This window comes from Enhydra lutris, unplaced genomic scaffold (assembly GCF_002288905.1).
Source record: "Enhydra lutris kenyoni isolate GAN:26980312 unplaced genomic scaffold, ASM228890v2 scaffoldscaffold48, whole genome shotgun sequence".
Classification (NCBI taxonomy): Eukaryota; Metazoa; Chordata; class Mammalia; order Carnivora; family Mustelidae; genus Enhydra; species Enhydra lutris.
In genome coordinates this window covers 13,314,763-13,332,471 of record NW_019154132.1, presented here as the reverse complement: position 1 = coordinate 13,332,471, position 17,709 = coordinate 13,314,763, and the positions used below count along the sequence as shown (strand labels likewise).

Genomic DNA, 17,709 nt, shown 5'->3' with positions numbered 1-17,709 from the left:
AAGATCCATAAATAAGCCTTCAGTGAATGTTAAGGAAGATGGTAATTACAGCCCACAATTAATATCCTTATGTCCTTTCAAAGAAGTTATTTGTTTACTGTTTAAGTAATACATTGACTCTCCTACATTGTGAAAGTTTTACATGTAAGACCAGAATATGGGTACATTGTTTACAACTTAATTTAGTGTGTGTTTCTGTGTTCATGCATCTTTTTCTTTGTTTCCAGGTTTTGAAAGTTGTAGTAATGGTGTAATATCAAATAAAGCACATCAGTCATATTGCCATAGTAAACACCAGTCATCCAATTTGAATGTACCAGAACTAAACAGTATAAACATGTCACGATCACAGCAAGTTAATAACTTCACCAGGTACGTGATCTCCCTAGCTTTTGCATTACTATAAGCAACCTGCGTATAAGTGCCATCATTTTTAATAATTTAGAAAAATTGAATTATATGGTCCATAATAGGGCCTGGGAGTTCCCAAGCCCCAGAGAATACAAGAGCGGGCAGTAAGCTCCCCAGAGCTTTTCACTCCCCGTGTGCGTGCAGCCTCCTTCCTTTAGTCCTTGCTCTGACTCTGCATTCCCTCCTCCACCTGCTGGGACTGTAAGAATCTGTTCCGGGCTCTGCCTTCTTCTGGTTTTCCTGATGGCACCAGCCTCTACAGATGGTCACATAGATGCTGTTCTTATATTTCCCAGTTAAGTCACAGTGGTCTGTTTACTCTCCAGAAGCAACCTAAGATACATTGACAACTATTTTTTTTCTCTGTGTGGGGTTTTTTGTGGGTTTTTTTTTTTTTTTTTTTTTTGGTGTAAATGTATAGAATGTTTCCTGGGTTCCAAATAACTTTATGAAGAATCTTTTCTGAAAGCCTGTGTTTAGAGAGCTTGCTTATAGCAGCAGATGGACCTTAAGTCATTTAGTAATAAACATCCAGCATGAGCGTGGTATTGAGGACCTGTTGGGTGTCAAACATTCTGCTAGGCGTGGTCTCTGACTTCCCAGAGCTTTGAGAGAAGGGATGTCTGTATGATTCTGCTAAAATCCTGGATCCGCTCAGTTGAAGATTCCTGGACCTAAAGGTTCGTGGAATGTTACTGTTTGGATACGAGTGTAGGAGAGCAAGCTCTTATGAGGTCAGCCTGCCCGGATCATCCAGCATCTCAATTCACTTTGGTTCAGGACTGGTGGAATGATAAAAATAATACAGATAAAAAATCACGGGTAGATTTTATCATTCTGATGTTGGTTTGGTCTCATTACATGAACTGATCGGTCGCAGTGCTTTGTGGGGGGGCGTTGTTCATCAGTGCAAAACTTTTTCACATGGAATCTTAATGGAAATATGATTCTGGAGAGAGGCGTAGGTATAAAAACCTGTATTTGTGATTTGGGAGAGTAATCGGAATATCCAGATTATCTCTCCCAAGTGCCGACTTACTGAAGAGATGGTGGTGTGCGCGCGGCTGCGGCGGTGGGGGGTCCGTAGAGGTGGTGTGGGAAGAGTGGTAGAAAAAATGGCCGTCTCGGGCAGAGGAGATTAGGGTAGCCTTTCACAAGAGCAGTGATGTACTGGAAAACAGAAGATTAGAAGACTGGGTTGTAATCAAAATTACACATGGAAATGGAGAAAGTTAAGCCTTTTCCTTTAGGTCTTACCGTCCTATATAGCACGTCTGTACTGTATTGTTGGTAGAAGGGTCTGTCCTTGTATGGGGGCAGGACTGCGGGCAGTTCATCCGTTAGTCTCTTAAATACTCTTCATGGCAGGAAGTTGCTAAAGACAGCTGTTACCACCTGAGTTCAGGGCAGCACGCTTACTGGAAGGGTTTGGTGACAGCCTGCTCTGAGTGCAGTGTAGAAGGAGAAGAAAGGAAGCTTTTAAACTGCTTTAAACTACTAAACAGTTACATTTATAGGTGGTAAAGTCGTCCTTACAGTGGGATTGCAAAGTAGGCGAAGATGATATTAACTGTTAAAACCATTTTACAGATGTAGAGCTGAACTCCAGAAGTGCAAATGACTTTTGTGGGGGTCAGTTTCAATAATCAGGGGCTAGTAAGTTGCAGAACCGTGACTACTTCCCAGGATTTCTGACTCCCAGACTTGTGCTTTTTGCATTATACTGCACTCCACCGTCCACCCATCTGAAATGCTGCTCCCTACCCCCCCCCACATCTGATCCAGCAGGCTATAAAACTCAGTCCCCTTGTTACTCTTGAAGGATGATTTCCTCGATTATGTCCCTACTCAGTGTTGTGTCACTCCTTGTAGTTAACTTTCACCATCTGAGTGCTGATCCTCTGTTCGCCCCTGAAGGGCAGAGGCTGCTTCTCCCGAACACCAAGCACGCTCTAAAGATCTTCTTAAATAGGTTTCGAATGAAGGAATCCCTCCCAAATAGTACATTGTTTTGTCAAAAAAGGGAAAAAAAGTTTAGTATATTTATTAAGATCGCTAAAAACTATGATCTTAAGAATTTCCATTAAATTAAACATTATTCTCTCTAAAATTTGATTTGTCTTACCCATTCTCAGAGTTCGTCAGGATAGAGTAAACCAGGGTGCCTGGCTGGCTCAGTCAGTTGAGCATCCGACTCTTGATCTCGACTCCGGTCTGAGCCCGCTTTGTGCTTCGTGCTGGGCGAGGAGCCTACTTTAAAAAAAAAAAAAAAAAAAAAAAAAAGTAAACAAGCGTTTCTGACTGATGGAGGAATCCTGGGGCCATTGCCCCGTTCTCCCTAGATCTGTGTCTTTTCCCCTGATGTGTGTTGCTGATAGAAGTCGCGCCCTCACGCGCAAACACTTCACCTCGCATGCTGTCCCTGAGGTGTTGCCTGTGGTTGTGTCTGGTGGCCTCACGTACAGAGCGCTTTTTGCTCATCTGCATTCGGTGTTGCTTTTTTCCCCCCCACAAATGAATATACATTGCTTTTTGAATGAGAAAAGTACATTTTAATGTATTTGCTGTATTTTCATCAAGTGTGTCCTTCTGGACTATGGAATCCTTATGTAGATCTTCATTGGAGAAATCTTTGAGAATAGGTGTTTGTCGTGCTTAGAGTGTCGGGGGGTGGGCGGGGGGACGCGGCAGCAGCGTCAGTGTGTCCACATGCGGGGACTGGCACCGGGCTGTTCGTCAGTAAAGGAGACGCAAGTGAAAGGAGCAACCTGTGTGTCCAAAATGGCATTTTTAAAATTAAGGTTTGGCAGATTCTTAAACAAGAAAGAAAGCCCATGGGAGGAGAATCGTGTTGGGTGCCGACAAGGTCTGAGAGGACCAGACAGAGTGCTTTTCCAAGTCATCGTTTACTTTTGTGGGAGGCTGTGTTTCTGAGCCGCGAAGACAGATGCTAGAAAGTGAAGACCATTAAAGAACAAATCGTCTTAGGAGAGATGACTATGAGGGCAGCAAAGAGGTGAAGCGGGACCCGGGAATAGTTTGAGAATGAAGTCCCTTCCCCCCCCCGCCCCCACATTTTCCCTGAATGCTGGAAATGCACGCAGCAGGGTAAAGGTGGGGGATCTTGGGGCAAGGGCTCATCAGCGAGCAAAAAATGAAGTGCAGATCTGAGTCAGTAAAATTGTGGGAAGTATGTGAAAAAGTTTGTCCATACTGCTAGAAAGTCAGAAAACCCCTACATTTTAGGACATACCCTTTTCCCCTTCCCATCCAGGAGTACAAATTTGTTAAGGGCAAGCTACATACTGGCTTTGAAGACGTTCAAGATTGAACTAAACACCTTTTTTTACAGATTGCTATCGTCTCATATTATGAAGTCAGTATATAAGCGGGCTATATGTAGTGAGTAGTAATTTATTTTAAACTAAGCTACAAGTACGCGATTTCTAAAATTAGGTTTGTTTTTTTCATTTCCAGTAATGATGTAGACATGGAAACAGAGCACTACTCCAATGGGGTTGGAGAGACTTCATCCAATGGTTTCCTAAACGGTAGCTCTAAACATGACCACGAAATGGAAGATTGTGACACCGAAATGGGTCTGCAGTGATATTTCTTACATTTTTAATAAAAAATGATGACTACAAGGTTATGTTTTTACTTGTATTGATTCCCAGCTGATGAGCATAAATCAGATTTAAAGATGTATGTGCCATTGGATTTGACAATCGTACATATAATACATATTGCCCAAAGTGTCCCGTGGATGTGGGCTGCTCGAGGAGCAGAGGCGCTTCTCAGTTTCCGGTGTGGGATGGTTTCCCTGACTTCAATGCTGTCATTAATGCAGCCGCACTCTTGGTAGTGTTAACTGTTCTGTAGCATGTTTGGGGCTGGAGGTGTGAACGGTTTCTATACTTACTTCAGTGTAACCAGTAAAGGCCAGATGGGTAGAAATGATTTTATAAATTCTAATCAGACAATTTCTTATGTCAATTTAATGTGAATGTACGTGCCTTATGCATAGTTCGGTGCCCGGCACATAGTAGGTTCTTAAGTGTGACCCACCCTTCTCCTCCCTACCGCCCAAAAATGATGTGGCTGAAAAGCACATTAGCATATATAGTTCTGTTTTGTTGATAACTTGTGTAAGTAAATCGTGCCACAAAGTTAAACCATTGGCAAACTCTCCCATCAGTTGGAGAATGAAAATTTGTTGGAGCCTCAACATTCTTATTTATCTGAATTGCATGGCAACATTAGATTCTGACTATTTTGATGTTAAAAGGTCTGTATTGAGGATTGTTGTTGAGGATTATGTGTTCAACATAGAATTCATTTTCTCAGGCAAGGGGTTTAATTTAAAAGGCAGCCTCGTTTTCCTGTGTCAGATACCAACAACTTCAACATTCAGAGAGTAACTTAAGCATGGTGATTTAAGAACAGGGGCTCTAGAGCCAGATGACCTGGATTCAAAATCTGCAACTGCCACTTACTAGCTGTGTAACCTTGTGCAGGTTACTTAAGAGCTCAGTGCCTCAGTTTCTTCATCTGTAAAATGGGTACAGTAATAACAACAACGCCTGTAGGTCATTGTGAAGATTAAATAAGCCAATCTGTGAAAAGCTAATAAGCACAAAGTAAGTGCTCAGTGAATGTTAATCATGTCATCGTTAGTCATCCATACAGTTACATTATTGATCAGTGGTTGGTGTCCACCAAGATAAATATATGCCATACAATTATTTTGTAAAAGTATGTGATTAACCCTTTCGATAAGGTGGTGTCTTCTGTGTTTCTTTGGAGTCATTCAGCTTTTAGCCAAGAGGCACCCTTTCATTCCATCTCTGTTTGGTCAGAGTAGCCTGAGAGGCAGTTACTGACTTTGTTCCTTTCTTCTTAATGCTGCTTAATGTCGTGTTAGAGATTTGTGCTTAACTTCTCATAAACCTTTCCCTGATACCCTAGGTGCCCACTGCACAGGAAGGTTGTCACCGGACTTTCAGCTGCGTGCTGGGTTTGGAGCCTAGATTCTTGAGACTTAGAGGAAGTAGCCCTTTTAGCTGCAGCGTTTCACACTGAATTAAAATAAAGCCACGTGTTTAGATAAACTATTAGGTAGTAGTTCCTAAATGAAATGTACAGACTGTTATAAGCAATTTATGTTCATTTCTCCATTGTATTCCATTTATTAAGGTAGTAAAATACTCATTTGTTTCGCTTACAGAAGTTGATTCGAGTCAGTTAAGACGCCAGTTGTGTGGAGGAAGTCAGGCCGCCATAGAGAGGATGATTCACTTCGGAAGAGAGCTGCAGGCCATGAGCGAACAGCTGAGGAGGGAGTGTGGCAAGAACACAGCGAATAAAAAAATGTTGAAGGTAGATTTGTTTTTCCTTGAAACATTAGAAACGTGTCAAAGGAATTCAATTGTCATTTTGTAAAACACTGAGTCGTGCTAGGAATTCCATTTGGACTTCCAGTAACTAATGCGGATTAAATCCCCGCTCTGCCACCCATCGGCACTGTATACCCTCTCTCGACTAACTTGTCTGGTTCTGTTTTCTCGGCTGTGAAATTGGCAGAGTTGGTAGAGGTGTGGGTTTGCTGGTAAAGATATAAATTTGAGATTATTTTTATTTCTGCAAACGCCGCGCAGGGCTGCAACGCCTTGAATGTCTCCTGCAGGGTTTCCGTTTTGATGGCGATTGCTGCGGCCTTGGGTCATCTTTCAAAACGGGGGGGGGGGGGGGGGGGGGGGGTTGAGATACATTCTCAGATCTCTTCTGGATTGATGTGTGTGATGGGTGGATGGCAAGATGGGTAAAATGTCAGCACTACAGGATGATAGCCAGTTTCACAGATCGGTTGCAGATGGACGAGTTTTCCCCTGCCTTAAGTCAGCATTACAGTCCCTTGTAGGGATGTTAAGATTCTTTAAAAGACTTCTTTTTTTTTTTAACTCTTAAAGTCCCAATAACCCTGTGAGTCTGTGAAACATTAACCTAGCCATTGTGATTTTTTTCTTTTTCTTTCTTTCTTTCTTTGGTAATCCTGCATTAGCATTAGGTTGGGCTCAGAGGTGATTCGTTGTAAATATTTTCTCTGGAATGTTCTGTAAGAAGTCCAAAGGACAAAGGGGAGATGCGTGCGGTGGCCCTGAGCCCAAGCCTGGGCTTGGTGGGAAAGAGCAAGGCCCGGGCCGCCCTTTCCTGCCCCAGACTGAGACTTAGCGCGCCAGCCAGCACTGCCTGGTAGCACCAAGCCTGGCATGAGGGCAGCAGACAGGGAACGGCCTCCTGTGCTGTGGCCTCGGTGTGGCACCTGCTGTATAGACAGAGCATACCTGCTTAGCCTCTGAGCGGATAAGGAGCCCCTTATCTATAGCGCCAGCAGCCCAGGTGGGAGGGGCAGTGGCTTCCCTGCACATGCGTGGGGACAGCCCACCTGCTCTTTCCAGTGGTGGGGGGGGGAGGGGCTCAGCCAGAAACTGGGGTTAAATTATGATTTTTATGCTAAGCAAAAGAAAATCAGTGGAATATGTAATTTAAACAATTTTTTATTTAAAATGGTCAAATCCTATTTTGATTTGGGACTGCAAACTGGTGCAGCTACTCTGGGAGACAGTTTGGAGGGGTCCCCCAAAAGGAAAATACAACTGCCATATGATTCAGTTATTCCACTGCTGGGTATTTACCCCAAAACTGTGAAAACAGTAATTCAGAAAGATACATGCACCCCTGTGTTTACTGTAGTGGCATTTACAATCGCCACATTATGGAAGCAGCCCAGGTGTCCCTTGGTAGACCAGTGGATAAAGATGTGCTCTGTGTGTGTGTATATATTTGTGTTATTTATATATATACACACAGTGGAATGTTACTCAGCCTTAAAAAAGAATGAAATTCTGCCATTTGTGACAACATGGATGGACTTAGAGGGTATAATGCTGAGTCAAGTCAGTCATGGAAAGATAGATACGTGATTTCACTCCTATGTGGAATTCAAGAACCAAAACAAACGAACAAAGAAAAGATAAAAGGGCTGTTAACTACAGAGAACAGAGGGGAGGTGGGGGCGTGAAGCGGGGATGGGGTGGAGAGCGCACTTAACGTGATGAGGACTGAGGAACACATAGGGTTGTTCAGTCTCGTGGTAACGTACACCTGAAACTAATGTAACTCTAATTATACTGGAGTTTAAAGAACACAAAATAAATAAAAATCAGACATCCGTATGTTAGGGAAATGGCTGTCCACATTTGCCCTCTGAGATGAAGAATTCCTTGAGGCCAGAGTGGGTCTTCGTTCCTCGCCCTTTAACTGTATCTAATGCAGGTGGCACCTAGCTATTTAATGATGATTATTCAAAAGAGTTTTGTTCATATGAGTGATATTTATTTTTATCATACTAGAAATTATAACTGTAATCTATTGACAAATAATCATAAATCCATTGGATATTTTTATGAAAAATAACTTTCAGAAAACAAGCACAGTGGCATTGCTGCATGTTTGTACGCGTCTCTTTAAACGCTGGGTATGATGGAGGGTAAGCTGCGTTCTCCTCCCTCCCTGTACGTCTGCACCGGGAGCCGGGAGCCTCTGGAAACCCTCCACCGTGTGGTTGTGGGAGTGTGAGAGTGAGACGAGACAGAGTATCTTTGTTTCCTTATGAAAGCAGTTCGGAACTTACAAGACATCCTGAGAGGGTCCCCGATGGGACCCCGGTGTCTCTGGAGGGTCCTGGGAGCGCTCCTGTTGGAGGGGAGACTTGGAGATATGAAATGTTTTTAGGATTTCATACACTTTTTTACACTAGGTCATGTGACGGTTTTCTTGTTCAAACTTCATGCCAAAGGCACACGACGAGGGACTGGGATTTCTGTGGTGTCTTTGGAAAATGCAGGCTTTCACTTCATCAGCTGACTGACTTGGGTTCCAGTGTGCACAGAGCTCCCAAAATGGCATCAGTGGCCTCTTCTCGAAGAGAGTCCTTGATTATATGTTGAATTATGTGAAGCTGTAATTCATCTTCTTCATCTAAAGCATGTGGATGGCTTTGATTTTGCACTTCTGACTTCGAAGCAGATGCCAGCTGCTTCAAGAGACTTCCTCAGTATCCTGCACGCTTTCCTCCCCCTCCCGCAGCTCCCCTTGATGCACAGGGGGCTAAGCTCACTGATCCAGCTTGGAAGCCCCAGGAGAGCAGCTGGAGGATTCGAGGACAACACGCAAAGTTTCTTTACCGCCGTTCAGAAGGTTTAGAAATTTCTCTTTTTCCTTTTCATTTTTCACTTCAGGGCACACGTGATCGTAGTGGGTGTTTTTTTATCTTTCATTGTGTGTGGATCTGCGTAGATATCTGAATCACTGCATAGAGCAAGATTTGTTTAAATGCAGAGGTAAGAGTCCCCGAATGCTTTCCCGGGAGACCCTTCGCGTTCCACTGGCCTTGAGTCCTGGCGGAGCGGGCCTGGTGCGGACTGAACCCGGGGCAGGAGCGCCCCTGCCCGGGCTCTCCCGCTTTCTCACCTGCCGACGCCTGCCCGCCCGCGGCTTCCCAGACCGCCACCTGCATGGGTTCCGCCACCCTTGATGGAACCGCGGCGGGGCGGCCAGGCACGGCAGCGGGGCCGAGGCCAGCAGGACCGAGCAGCCCCAGCTGGCAACCGAAGCAAAAATAGAACAATTTGGACTCACCCTGTTTAGAAACTGCTACCGGTTTTAAGCCAACTGTAAGTACAGTTTGAGAATCCTACCTAACTGGTGTCACACTGGCCTCCGAGATTCTTCCCACAGAGACCTGTTCTTCTGAGGTAAAAAGTAACCCCTCGTCCCATGATAGTTCAAAGATATTTTCAGTTTTGTGCCTTAAATCCCGTGTGCGTGCATTTTACCTAGTGATTGTAGTTGTGCTGTTTGGTATTGTTTCTGTTGACAGCCCTAAACGCTTACCTCCAGTTTCTGTGCCTCAGTTATTTTAAGTGGCCGCGCGCACTGCTCTTCGGTGCTGGCAGGTCGGTTCGTGTAAGCTCTGCTCCGTTAGACTTTTTGCTTTTATTCCAGCGCTGTAGTGAACGCCTTTATACATGTGTCTTTGTTTCTTCCCTAAAATTGTAACGCTGGGAGAAAGTCCTAGAAATAGAATGATTGGGTCAAAGGATAGGATTATTGTGGCTTTGCTATGTATTGCTGTACTGCTTTCCAGAAACCTCTCCCGGCTTACCAGCAGTAGAAAAGGAAAGTGCCAGAGGCACTACTGGATTCTTCTACTCTAGTGGGTTCCACATCAGACCTTAACACCGCTCATTTGCATTTCTTTGGTCACCAGAACTTCACCCTCAGTTGTTTTACTGCAGGATTTAAAACATTAATGTTGCTGCCCTGACTTCATTCCCTTTGTAAAGAAAGATAAAATAGATATTCAGGGAACCTGGTGGTGTAAACCTTTTTATTTCTCCTTTTAAGGTTTTATTTTCGCCTGACTTCCAGGCTTTGTTCTTTGGTGTTGCTGCGTGAGATTTCTAAAGTTCAGTTTTATCCATGTCGATCCTTGATTTAAAACTCCATTGCCATGGGGCGCCTGGGTGGCTCAGTGGGTTAAGCCTCTGTCTTCAGCTCAGGTCATGATCTCAGGATCCTGGGATCGAGCCCCACATCGGGCTCTCCACTCAGTGGGGAGCCCTTCCCCCTCTCTCTCTGCCTGCCTCTCTGCCTACTTGTGATCTCTGTCAAATAAATAAATAGAATCCTTTAAAAACAAACAAACAAAAAACTCCACTGTCATATTGGAAAAAAATTCAAGCTTTTTAGTGTGATTAGAGGCATTTTAGGCTCGAACCCCTTACCTGTGGTTCCATCCAGGCCTGCTTTTCTCTCAGCCTGTTTCCATGGAGCTTGGGGCTCTTTCTGGGATTGGGTCAGTGACACAACATACTCTGTTAACAAGCGGCGCACCGCACCTTGTTTATTTACGTGTCTGACTTTCCTCTAAGACCGTGGGGGTCCTCGAAGCAGTGGCGGCCCTCCCTGGGGATTGCCAGCTGTGGCCTAAGCGTCTGGCAGCTTTGTGCAATACTGTATTCCACAGTATTGAAAATATTAGAGCAAAATTTTGGACTTTTTTTGTCCTAGTATTTAGAGTGGCAATTTAAAGAAACCGCATCTTCCTAAGTGACTTCTGCACCAGCTGCGTGCTCTCAAACTCTCTCGGCCTCGGTTTGCTTCTAAGTTGGGCACAGCAGTATTCCCGTCCTAAGGTTATTGTGACGATAAAATGAGTCTGTCCATGTTCGTGCTTACAAAATGCCTGCACCCGGTATTAGTGCATGACACATGATCGCCATCTTCCACGAGGTTTTGTTTTAAATACTAAGGAAGGTGTAAACACGAGGATGGTCTGGATTTGAGATTAGGGGGTGCACCATTTCTTTTTGGTAGCATGTCTGAGTCTGTAGCCCCAACGGGGTAGTCTCGTGCTTAAAGGTTTTCATACACCAGTTGTTCCTGGGCAACTCTTCGGTGTACTTGAAAAATGGATCCGTAGTATGGGGATGGTCCTCCATTAGGTGGTTGTTGGGTAAAATAAGTCTTGAGCGAAGATCAGTCCTTTAGGAATAATGTGATTGATCAGAGTTGGCTTTCCAGGTGGTAGTACATGAATCGTCTTTCCAAGCCCAGAGGAAGGGAACTGGGATGGGGAACTGAGCAGCTCCGCGGGGCGCACCGGAAGCAGCCGCTCGCGTGATTGGCGGGCGTGGGAAGCTGCTTCCCTGAGCCCCGCGTGCGCCTATGGCTGCAGGGGACTCGGAATAGGGTAATACATTTTTGTCTTCAGAGACCTTTCAAGCTGTCTGGCACGAGGGAGAGATTCATCAGTGTCAGACCGTGGGCGAGCCGCACGTGTGTCCTGCCTGGTGGCCTCGGGGACAGCTAGAGCCGTGCGGGCGGTTCTCTAGCTCCGCAGCGCGGAGGCCGGTGTGCGCGACGCAGGCCGGCCCCAGCCTTTCCCCCGCCTGAGCGCCGGGGAGTTCAGTAGAGGAACGTCAGTGCGGCTGTACCTGGGAATACTTTGCTTTAGCAATTTCAGCCTTCCGCGTGTCCGCAGCCAGCGTTTCGGAAGTGTCGTTACCGAATTCACTGATGAATGGTTTCCGCAGCACTTTTCCACGTATGCCTTCTGAATGGGAAGGTGTCCTGTTACTTGTCTCTCTGGGTCTATACTGGTGCTCCACATGAGGGCACTGACTGGTGGCAAAATACGACGACGTCTGGGTGGCTTATTCGGTTAAGTGCCTGCCTTTGGCTCCGGTCGTGACCTCAGGGTCCTGCGATGTAGCCCCAAGTCAGGTTCCCTGCTCAGCGGGGAGTCTGCTTGTCCCTCTGACTCTCCCACTCCCCTTGCTCGCTCACTCCCTCAAATTGTGAGGGAGTAAAGAATAAAGGTTTTATTCTTTAAAGAAAAAGAAATCACGTGTTGAAAGGTTAGAATGAACTGACATTGCTAACTTCACTGAGCTGTTCGTCCTCACGACCTTCTCAGGCTGGACCTCTTCTGTAGAGATGAGGAAATGGACACTTAGGCCTTTGCCCGCCAGAGGCCACACAGCAGCTGATAATGCAGCTTGAACTTGAAAGCAGTGTTTGAAACCACGGTCCTATGCACCTCCCATAGAAAGAAGACAAAGAGCGATTGAAAAGACCGTGTGTCACTTCCTTTGGGAAGGGTGGCTTGAGGATAGTTGGAACTACTGAATGTTCGGGAAGGGGAGCCAGTTTAATTTTTTTGATTCCTGAGTGAGAAAATGATATCCAGTGAGTTGTAGCGAGTCCCCACATCTGTTAAAAAAAATACACAGGGAGGTCCTATCCTTTTAATGTCAAATTTGTATCAGTGGTAATAAATTATAGAGCATCTGCATGTTTTTGTCTTCCTCTTTAAGTAGCACATTCCAGAAGAATTCGTTTTAATTCTACTGTTCCGCATGTGTTGTAGGGATGGGGGAAGATTAATGAGAATGGCTGTTTACAGTAAAGAGAAATGAAAACAGCTTGGGCTTTGTTGCATAATCTAGTTGTTAAAAAACATACAGCCTAAGCATAGGGGTAGGTGGGTTGTGACAGTAGTCTAGGGCCATGAAGCCGTGTATTTTACTTGTCTCTCAACTTCGTAGCTGTGGGGGACCATGGTGGTTTAAATGTTTGAATTAAAAACCAAACTCTGTTTTCAACAGGACGCATTCAGTTTACTCGCTTACTCAGACCCTTGGAACAGCCCAGTTGGAAATCAGCTTGACCCAATTCAGAGAGAACCCGTGTGCTCAGCTCTTAACAGTGCAATATTAGGTGAGTAAAACCACAGCTTCAACGAGACTCTCTGAATATTGGAGGTGATATTTGTGCTGGGATTTCTGTTTTGGTAAAGCCTTGAGGGGAAATGCTTTCTACATTTTTTAAAAGTTAGAATTATTTTGGAATACAGAAACCTTCCCCTCCATTGTCTCAGTTCCAGATGAAGTGCATTCAGATGGACTGAACAGTACTTTGGGGGACACCTGGGGAAGTCGCGAAGTTTTTGTGCGCAGGTTGCAGAAGCATTTCTGGACTGAGGCTGCAGGGCGCGCGCCAGGCAGCAGCCCCTGGAGTAGCACGACGTTTGCACTAAAGTTGAGTGTATTCCGCCGGGTGCCCTTACCGCGCACAGAGGTTGGGCAGGGAAGAGCGGCAGCGTCAGGAGCGAGGCTTGGCTGAGGTGAGCCCGAGTGACAGGCCGCGAGTCGCTGTTGCTGTGGGCTGCTCGCTGCGGAGACTCGGGACGGCGTTTGTGTACTGAATAGTCGCACTAGGTGTGTGAACTCGGCGACATCCTGTGCGTTTACGTACAAATTCTACAGGGTTGTTTAGGTAAAACGGTCTTCTAATTTCCGGATACTTCTTTTCAAATGTAATTTGTAAGAGTGATTTTTCACCTGACTTTAGAATCTACTTCCTCTGCTAAAATGAGACTCCACTCTAGAAGTGTTTTCCTACAGCTTGGCCCTGTCAGGTGTGGAGGCTTAAACATGTTTCAGACTGTTTTTTAGGTGCAGGAGAGCAGTGCCGCAAAGAGTAGCTTCGAGAACATTTAGACAGGGAGACATGTAGAGGGCCAGGGCTCTTGGCCACAATGTAAAGGAAGCAAGTAGTCATAGTTGAGCCTTAATCCATTTATTTGCTCTTATAGAAGTTAATTACAGTTGACCCTTGAGGAATGTGGGGTTTGGGGTACCAGCCCTGCTGCATAGTCAAAAATTTGCACGTAACTTTTGACTCCCCCTAAACCTAACTACCGAGAGCCTGCCGCTGGCTGGGAGCCTTACCAGGAACAGGAACGCTTGGTTAACGTGTTCTGTGTTATATGCCTCCTGTGCTGGGTTCTTGCAGTAAAGCTAGAGAAGAGATGGGAAGAAAACCTAAGGGGAAACACACTGCTGGATCCAGAGAAGCGCCACTTGGACGTGCACCTGTGCACTTCACAGCCCTGCTTCTCAGGGCCAACTGTTAATTTGTTGTGTGTTAAGGTATCATAGTGGGGTGTTTGGGGTAAGAACAGTTACTAAAAAAAAGTCATCTTTTGTGCTGTTTCCTTAAATTTAGAATTTGTATGTAATAAATAATGTGAATTTTCTTTGATTAATGTGTTGTGTTCTTTGGTTATAGGAAATTCATTTAGCTCTGTTGGTAGAAATAGAATTTAATAGCAATCCTGGGATTATAGGGCAAATTATGGTTTACTGTAATTGTCTTTTTGAAATTACTACATGATAAGTAATCATGAAGGCTTAATTTCAGCTACATTTATAGGTAAAACTCAGACTTGGAAAGAATTTCCTTCTGTTTTTATTTTTTCCTCCAAATTTTTATTTCAGTTCCAGTTAGTTAACATACAGTGTATCGCTGGTTTCAGGAGAAGTCAGCGATTCATCGCTTACATGCAACACCCAGTGCTCATCACAAGTGCTCTCTTTAATGCCCATCCCCCCGCTAGCCCACCACCCACCCCCCTCCGCCTCCACCAACCCTGTTTGTTCTGTCTTTACGGGTCTTGTGGTTTGCTTCTTTTTTTCCCCCCTTCCCCTGTGTTCATGCTTTGTTTCTTAAACTACACGTGAGTGAGATCATATGGTACTTGTCCTTCTCTTACTGACTTCACGAAGCATAGTACGCTCTAGCTCCAGACCACAGCGTTGCAAATGGCAAGATTTCATTGTTTTCTTTGCAGCCGAGTAATAGTCCATTGTATATATATGCCACATCTTCTAGAAAGAATTATTGGAGTAACCAGTTTTTTCGCAGTTTTTTTTTTTTTTTAATATCTTGGGTTCTTTAAGGGAATTCAGATATTAAATATTAAATTTAGGACCACTATGCAAGATATACATATTCTTATATACTGTGCTACATATTATGTAGTATGTGGGTTTAGCTATATTGTACTTAAATTTATATTGATAGAATTCCTACAGAATGACAAGATTAGCAGATTGCTATAGGTCAGTGTACAGATTTATAAATATGCTCTTTTATGTTTTAGTTTCATCTCTAGTGCTTAAAGTTGTTATATTAATTGCATGTAATTCCAGTAAGTTCTATATCCAAAAAAAAACCCCTTAAAAATGTTTTTTTTTTTTAAAGATTTAATTTATTAGACAGAGAGAGATCACAAGTAGGCAGAGAGGCAGGCAGAGAGAGGGAAGCAGGCTCCCTGCTGAGCAGAGAGCCCAACGCGGGACTCGATCCCAGGATCCTGAGATCATGACCTGAGCCGAAGGCAGCGGCTTAACCCACTGAGCCACCCAGGCGCCCTTAAAAATGCTTATTAACCACATGCCCCTGCCCCTCACCAAAGTAGAGTACCTCCAGATGCTTACCTTTGAGCAACGTTACTTCCCTATACAAGAGAAAGTTTGGAGAAAATGTTTCCTTTTCAGTTTTTATTCTGTTACACTGATTTTATATAAAAAATTGTTCTCAACTCACAGCAGAACTCTAAAAGTCGGTCCTGCTTGGATTAGACTTGGCAAAAAATGTTTATCATCATCCAAGTTTAGCTAAATAGTGTTGCCAAATAATAGCCAGGACCTTACTAACCCTAACCCACAGACCACTTTTCAAACCATACTTTCTCCCCAGTCTGTGTGCCTTTTCTGCCATATTTTGATTCTTGTATTCTTGATCCTATTTTCTCTTTTAAATCCTGAATTTCTTCCCCCTCGCCCCCCCGCCGCTTTTTGGCTCCATTCCTTCTGCATCTTTTCTTTCTCCCACCACCCTGCAGACTTGGAATCCAGAGTTGAATTCAGTCATAGGGAGCCTAACCAGCCAGTATCATGGTTTTTGCCCTTGGTTATCAACTGTGCTTACAAACGACTGATTAGTAATCGTATTAATTGTGAATCTGTATAAACTTAAATTGTGGACATCTCCACCGAGATCACTAGCTTCTAGCTGGTTGGCCACTTTCCCCAGTAGTTCATTTTTTAAATCTCTGATAAAGAACAGATTTTGATAATTAACATCTGTACTGTAGTTGACCATTTTGGGGTATGCATGACCCTGAAAACTAATTTATGGGCAGTTATCTGTCAATTATAAATTAACTCCAGGATCAGAGGGTGATTTTGCTTTTGTCATCACTCATGGCCACCATCACCATTAGGCCCCCTAGAAACCCAAGTTAACACTCGCCTGTTAACACTGTGCCTTGGAGATACTTAGCCTCAGTTGGGTCCTCTACCCAGAAGGGGAAGAATCCAGCACTGAAACTTCTACTGAAAACCTGGTGTCTTTTTTTGGTAAGTCAGCTGACTTTAGTGAAGCTGAAGAGAAATACTAAATCTTCCCTACTCCCCACTGTAGGTATCAGGGAAGAAATTACATCTTTCCAGTCGTAAGTTTAAGTACCTAAAGGTTTAAAAGTCTAATTCTGCAAGCATTTCTCTTAACAGATGAATACCTACTACCCGTACTATTACCTAGTCAGAGCAGCATGTCCAAGACAGTCCGCATTGGCTTAGAAGTTACTACCCTCGCTAGTTAGGTCACTAAGAGCAGTGTAGACGTTGGCTAATTTTTAGAGAAATGCAGTATCTTCCCAACAGAGAGTTTTTAGAAAATGTCTTGCTAATTGCTATTTCCATTTTTAATCATTTTTCCTCAGAAACCCACAATCTGCCAAAGCAACCTCCACTTGCCCTAGCAATGGGACAGGCCACACAGTGTCTAGGACTGATGGCTCGATCAGGAATCGGATCCTGTGCGTTTGCCGCAGTGGAAGACTGCCTGCATTAGCCGTGCATTTCGGGAGCGCGCACGCGTACTGTGGCATATAGTCAACATGGAAGTAGACCAGCTCTGCTGATTTGAAATTTAGATTTTTTTAATTATGTACTGGGGACAGGTTTTTGTCGCTTTACATTGCTTCCTAGTTTACAGCATGATGCAAATGATTTTCTAACTTGGTGTTAGGAGAAATTATTTTCCATCTTTAACCTCTTAGTTGTCTAAGAGTTAAATATTACTGAATTTCAGACATTCAAATTGATCATCACAAATCCTTTAAAACAATTATCTAAAAGAAACCAAAAAATCCTGCCGCCTTTGTTTGGGGGAGAGGGGGGAAGGAAAACGGAACAAGTTGTGTTTGTGTTAGCATGTGGGTGATGTAAACTTCAAATCGGGAGATGCTCCGACCCCCACTCCCATATAAGCATTCAATCAGTGTAACTTGCAAAACGCATAAACATCCGACAGTTTGAATTTATAGTGTTGATGGAAGAAATCATTTTTAATGTGTACTGTAAAACTTGAAATACTCAGGAGCTGAGTGAATATGTTTGTTGCTACTTACAATCCCGACCTGTTAGTCCCAGTAGTTTTGTTTTAACATGGTCTTTTTCAACTTTGTTTCCTGTTTAACTACAGACGACTTCTGTTGTAGACTCACAGTTTAACTGTTGTATTATAACAGTATTACATGTCAACAGTGTGGTTATGACCTTTATTTATATAAAAACCAAATATTTAGTCAATTTACCGTGTCTTAATTTAATCTTTGTACACCTTCCATTTTTAAGTGCTTAAATGAGTACTATATTGCAATAAAAATGTAGTGATATAATTAACCAGCCATTAAAAATTTACTATTACAGATACTAGAGTGTCAGTTGAGTTTATATATCAGGTACCTGCATATTCCGATTAATAGAAAATTAGAGTAATTAAAACAAATGGTTTATACTATAAATCTGAGTTCTACAA

At 43.8% G+C, this 17,709-nt stretch overlaps 1 protein-coding gene across 1 annotated transcript in view; it reads left to right on the top strand.

The window, feature by feature from the left end:
* Positions 1-17,603, top strand: part of LOC111156675 (RAN binding protein 9) — an 88,550-nt gene extending 70,947 nt beyond the window's left edge. Inside the window, 5 exon segments of the mRNA XM_022517704.1 lie at positions 228-372; positions 3,889-4,010; positions 5,639-5,790; positions 12,645-12,756; positions 16,610-17,603. Coding sequence (XP_022373412.1) covers positions 228-372; positions 3,889-4,010; positions 5,639-5,790; positions 12,645-12,756; positions 16,610-16,740 — 662 coding nt within the window. The 3' untranslated portion in view covers positions 16,741-17,603.
* The last annotated feature ends 106 nt before the right edge of the window (positions 17,604-17,709 follow it).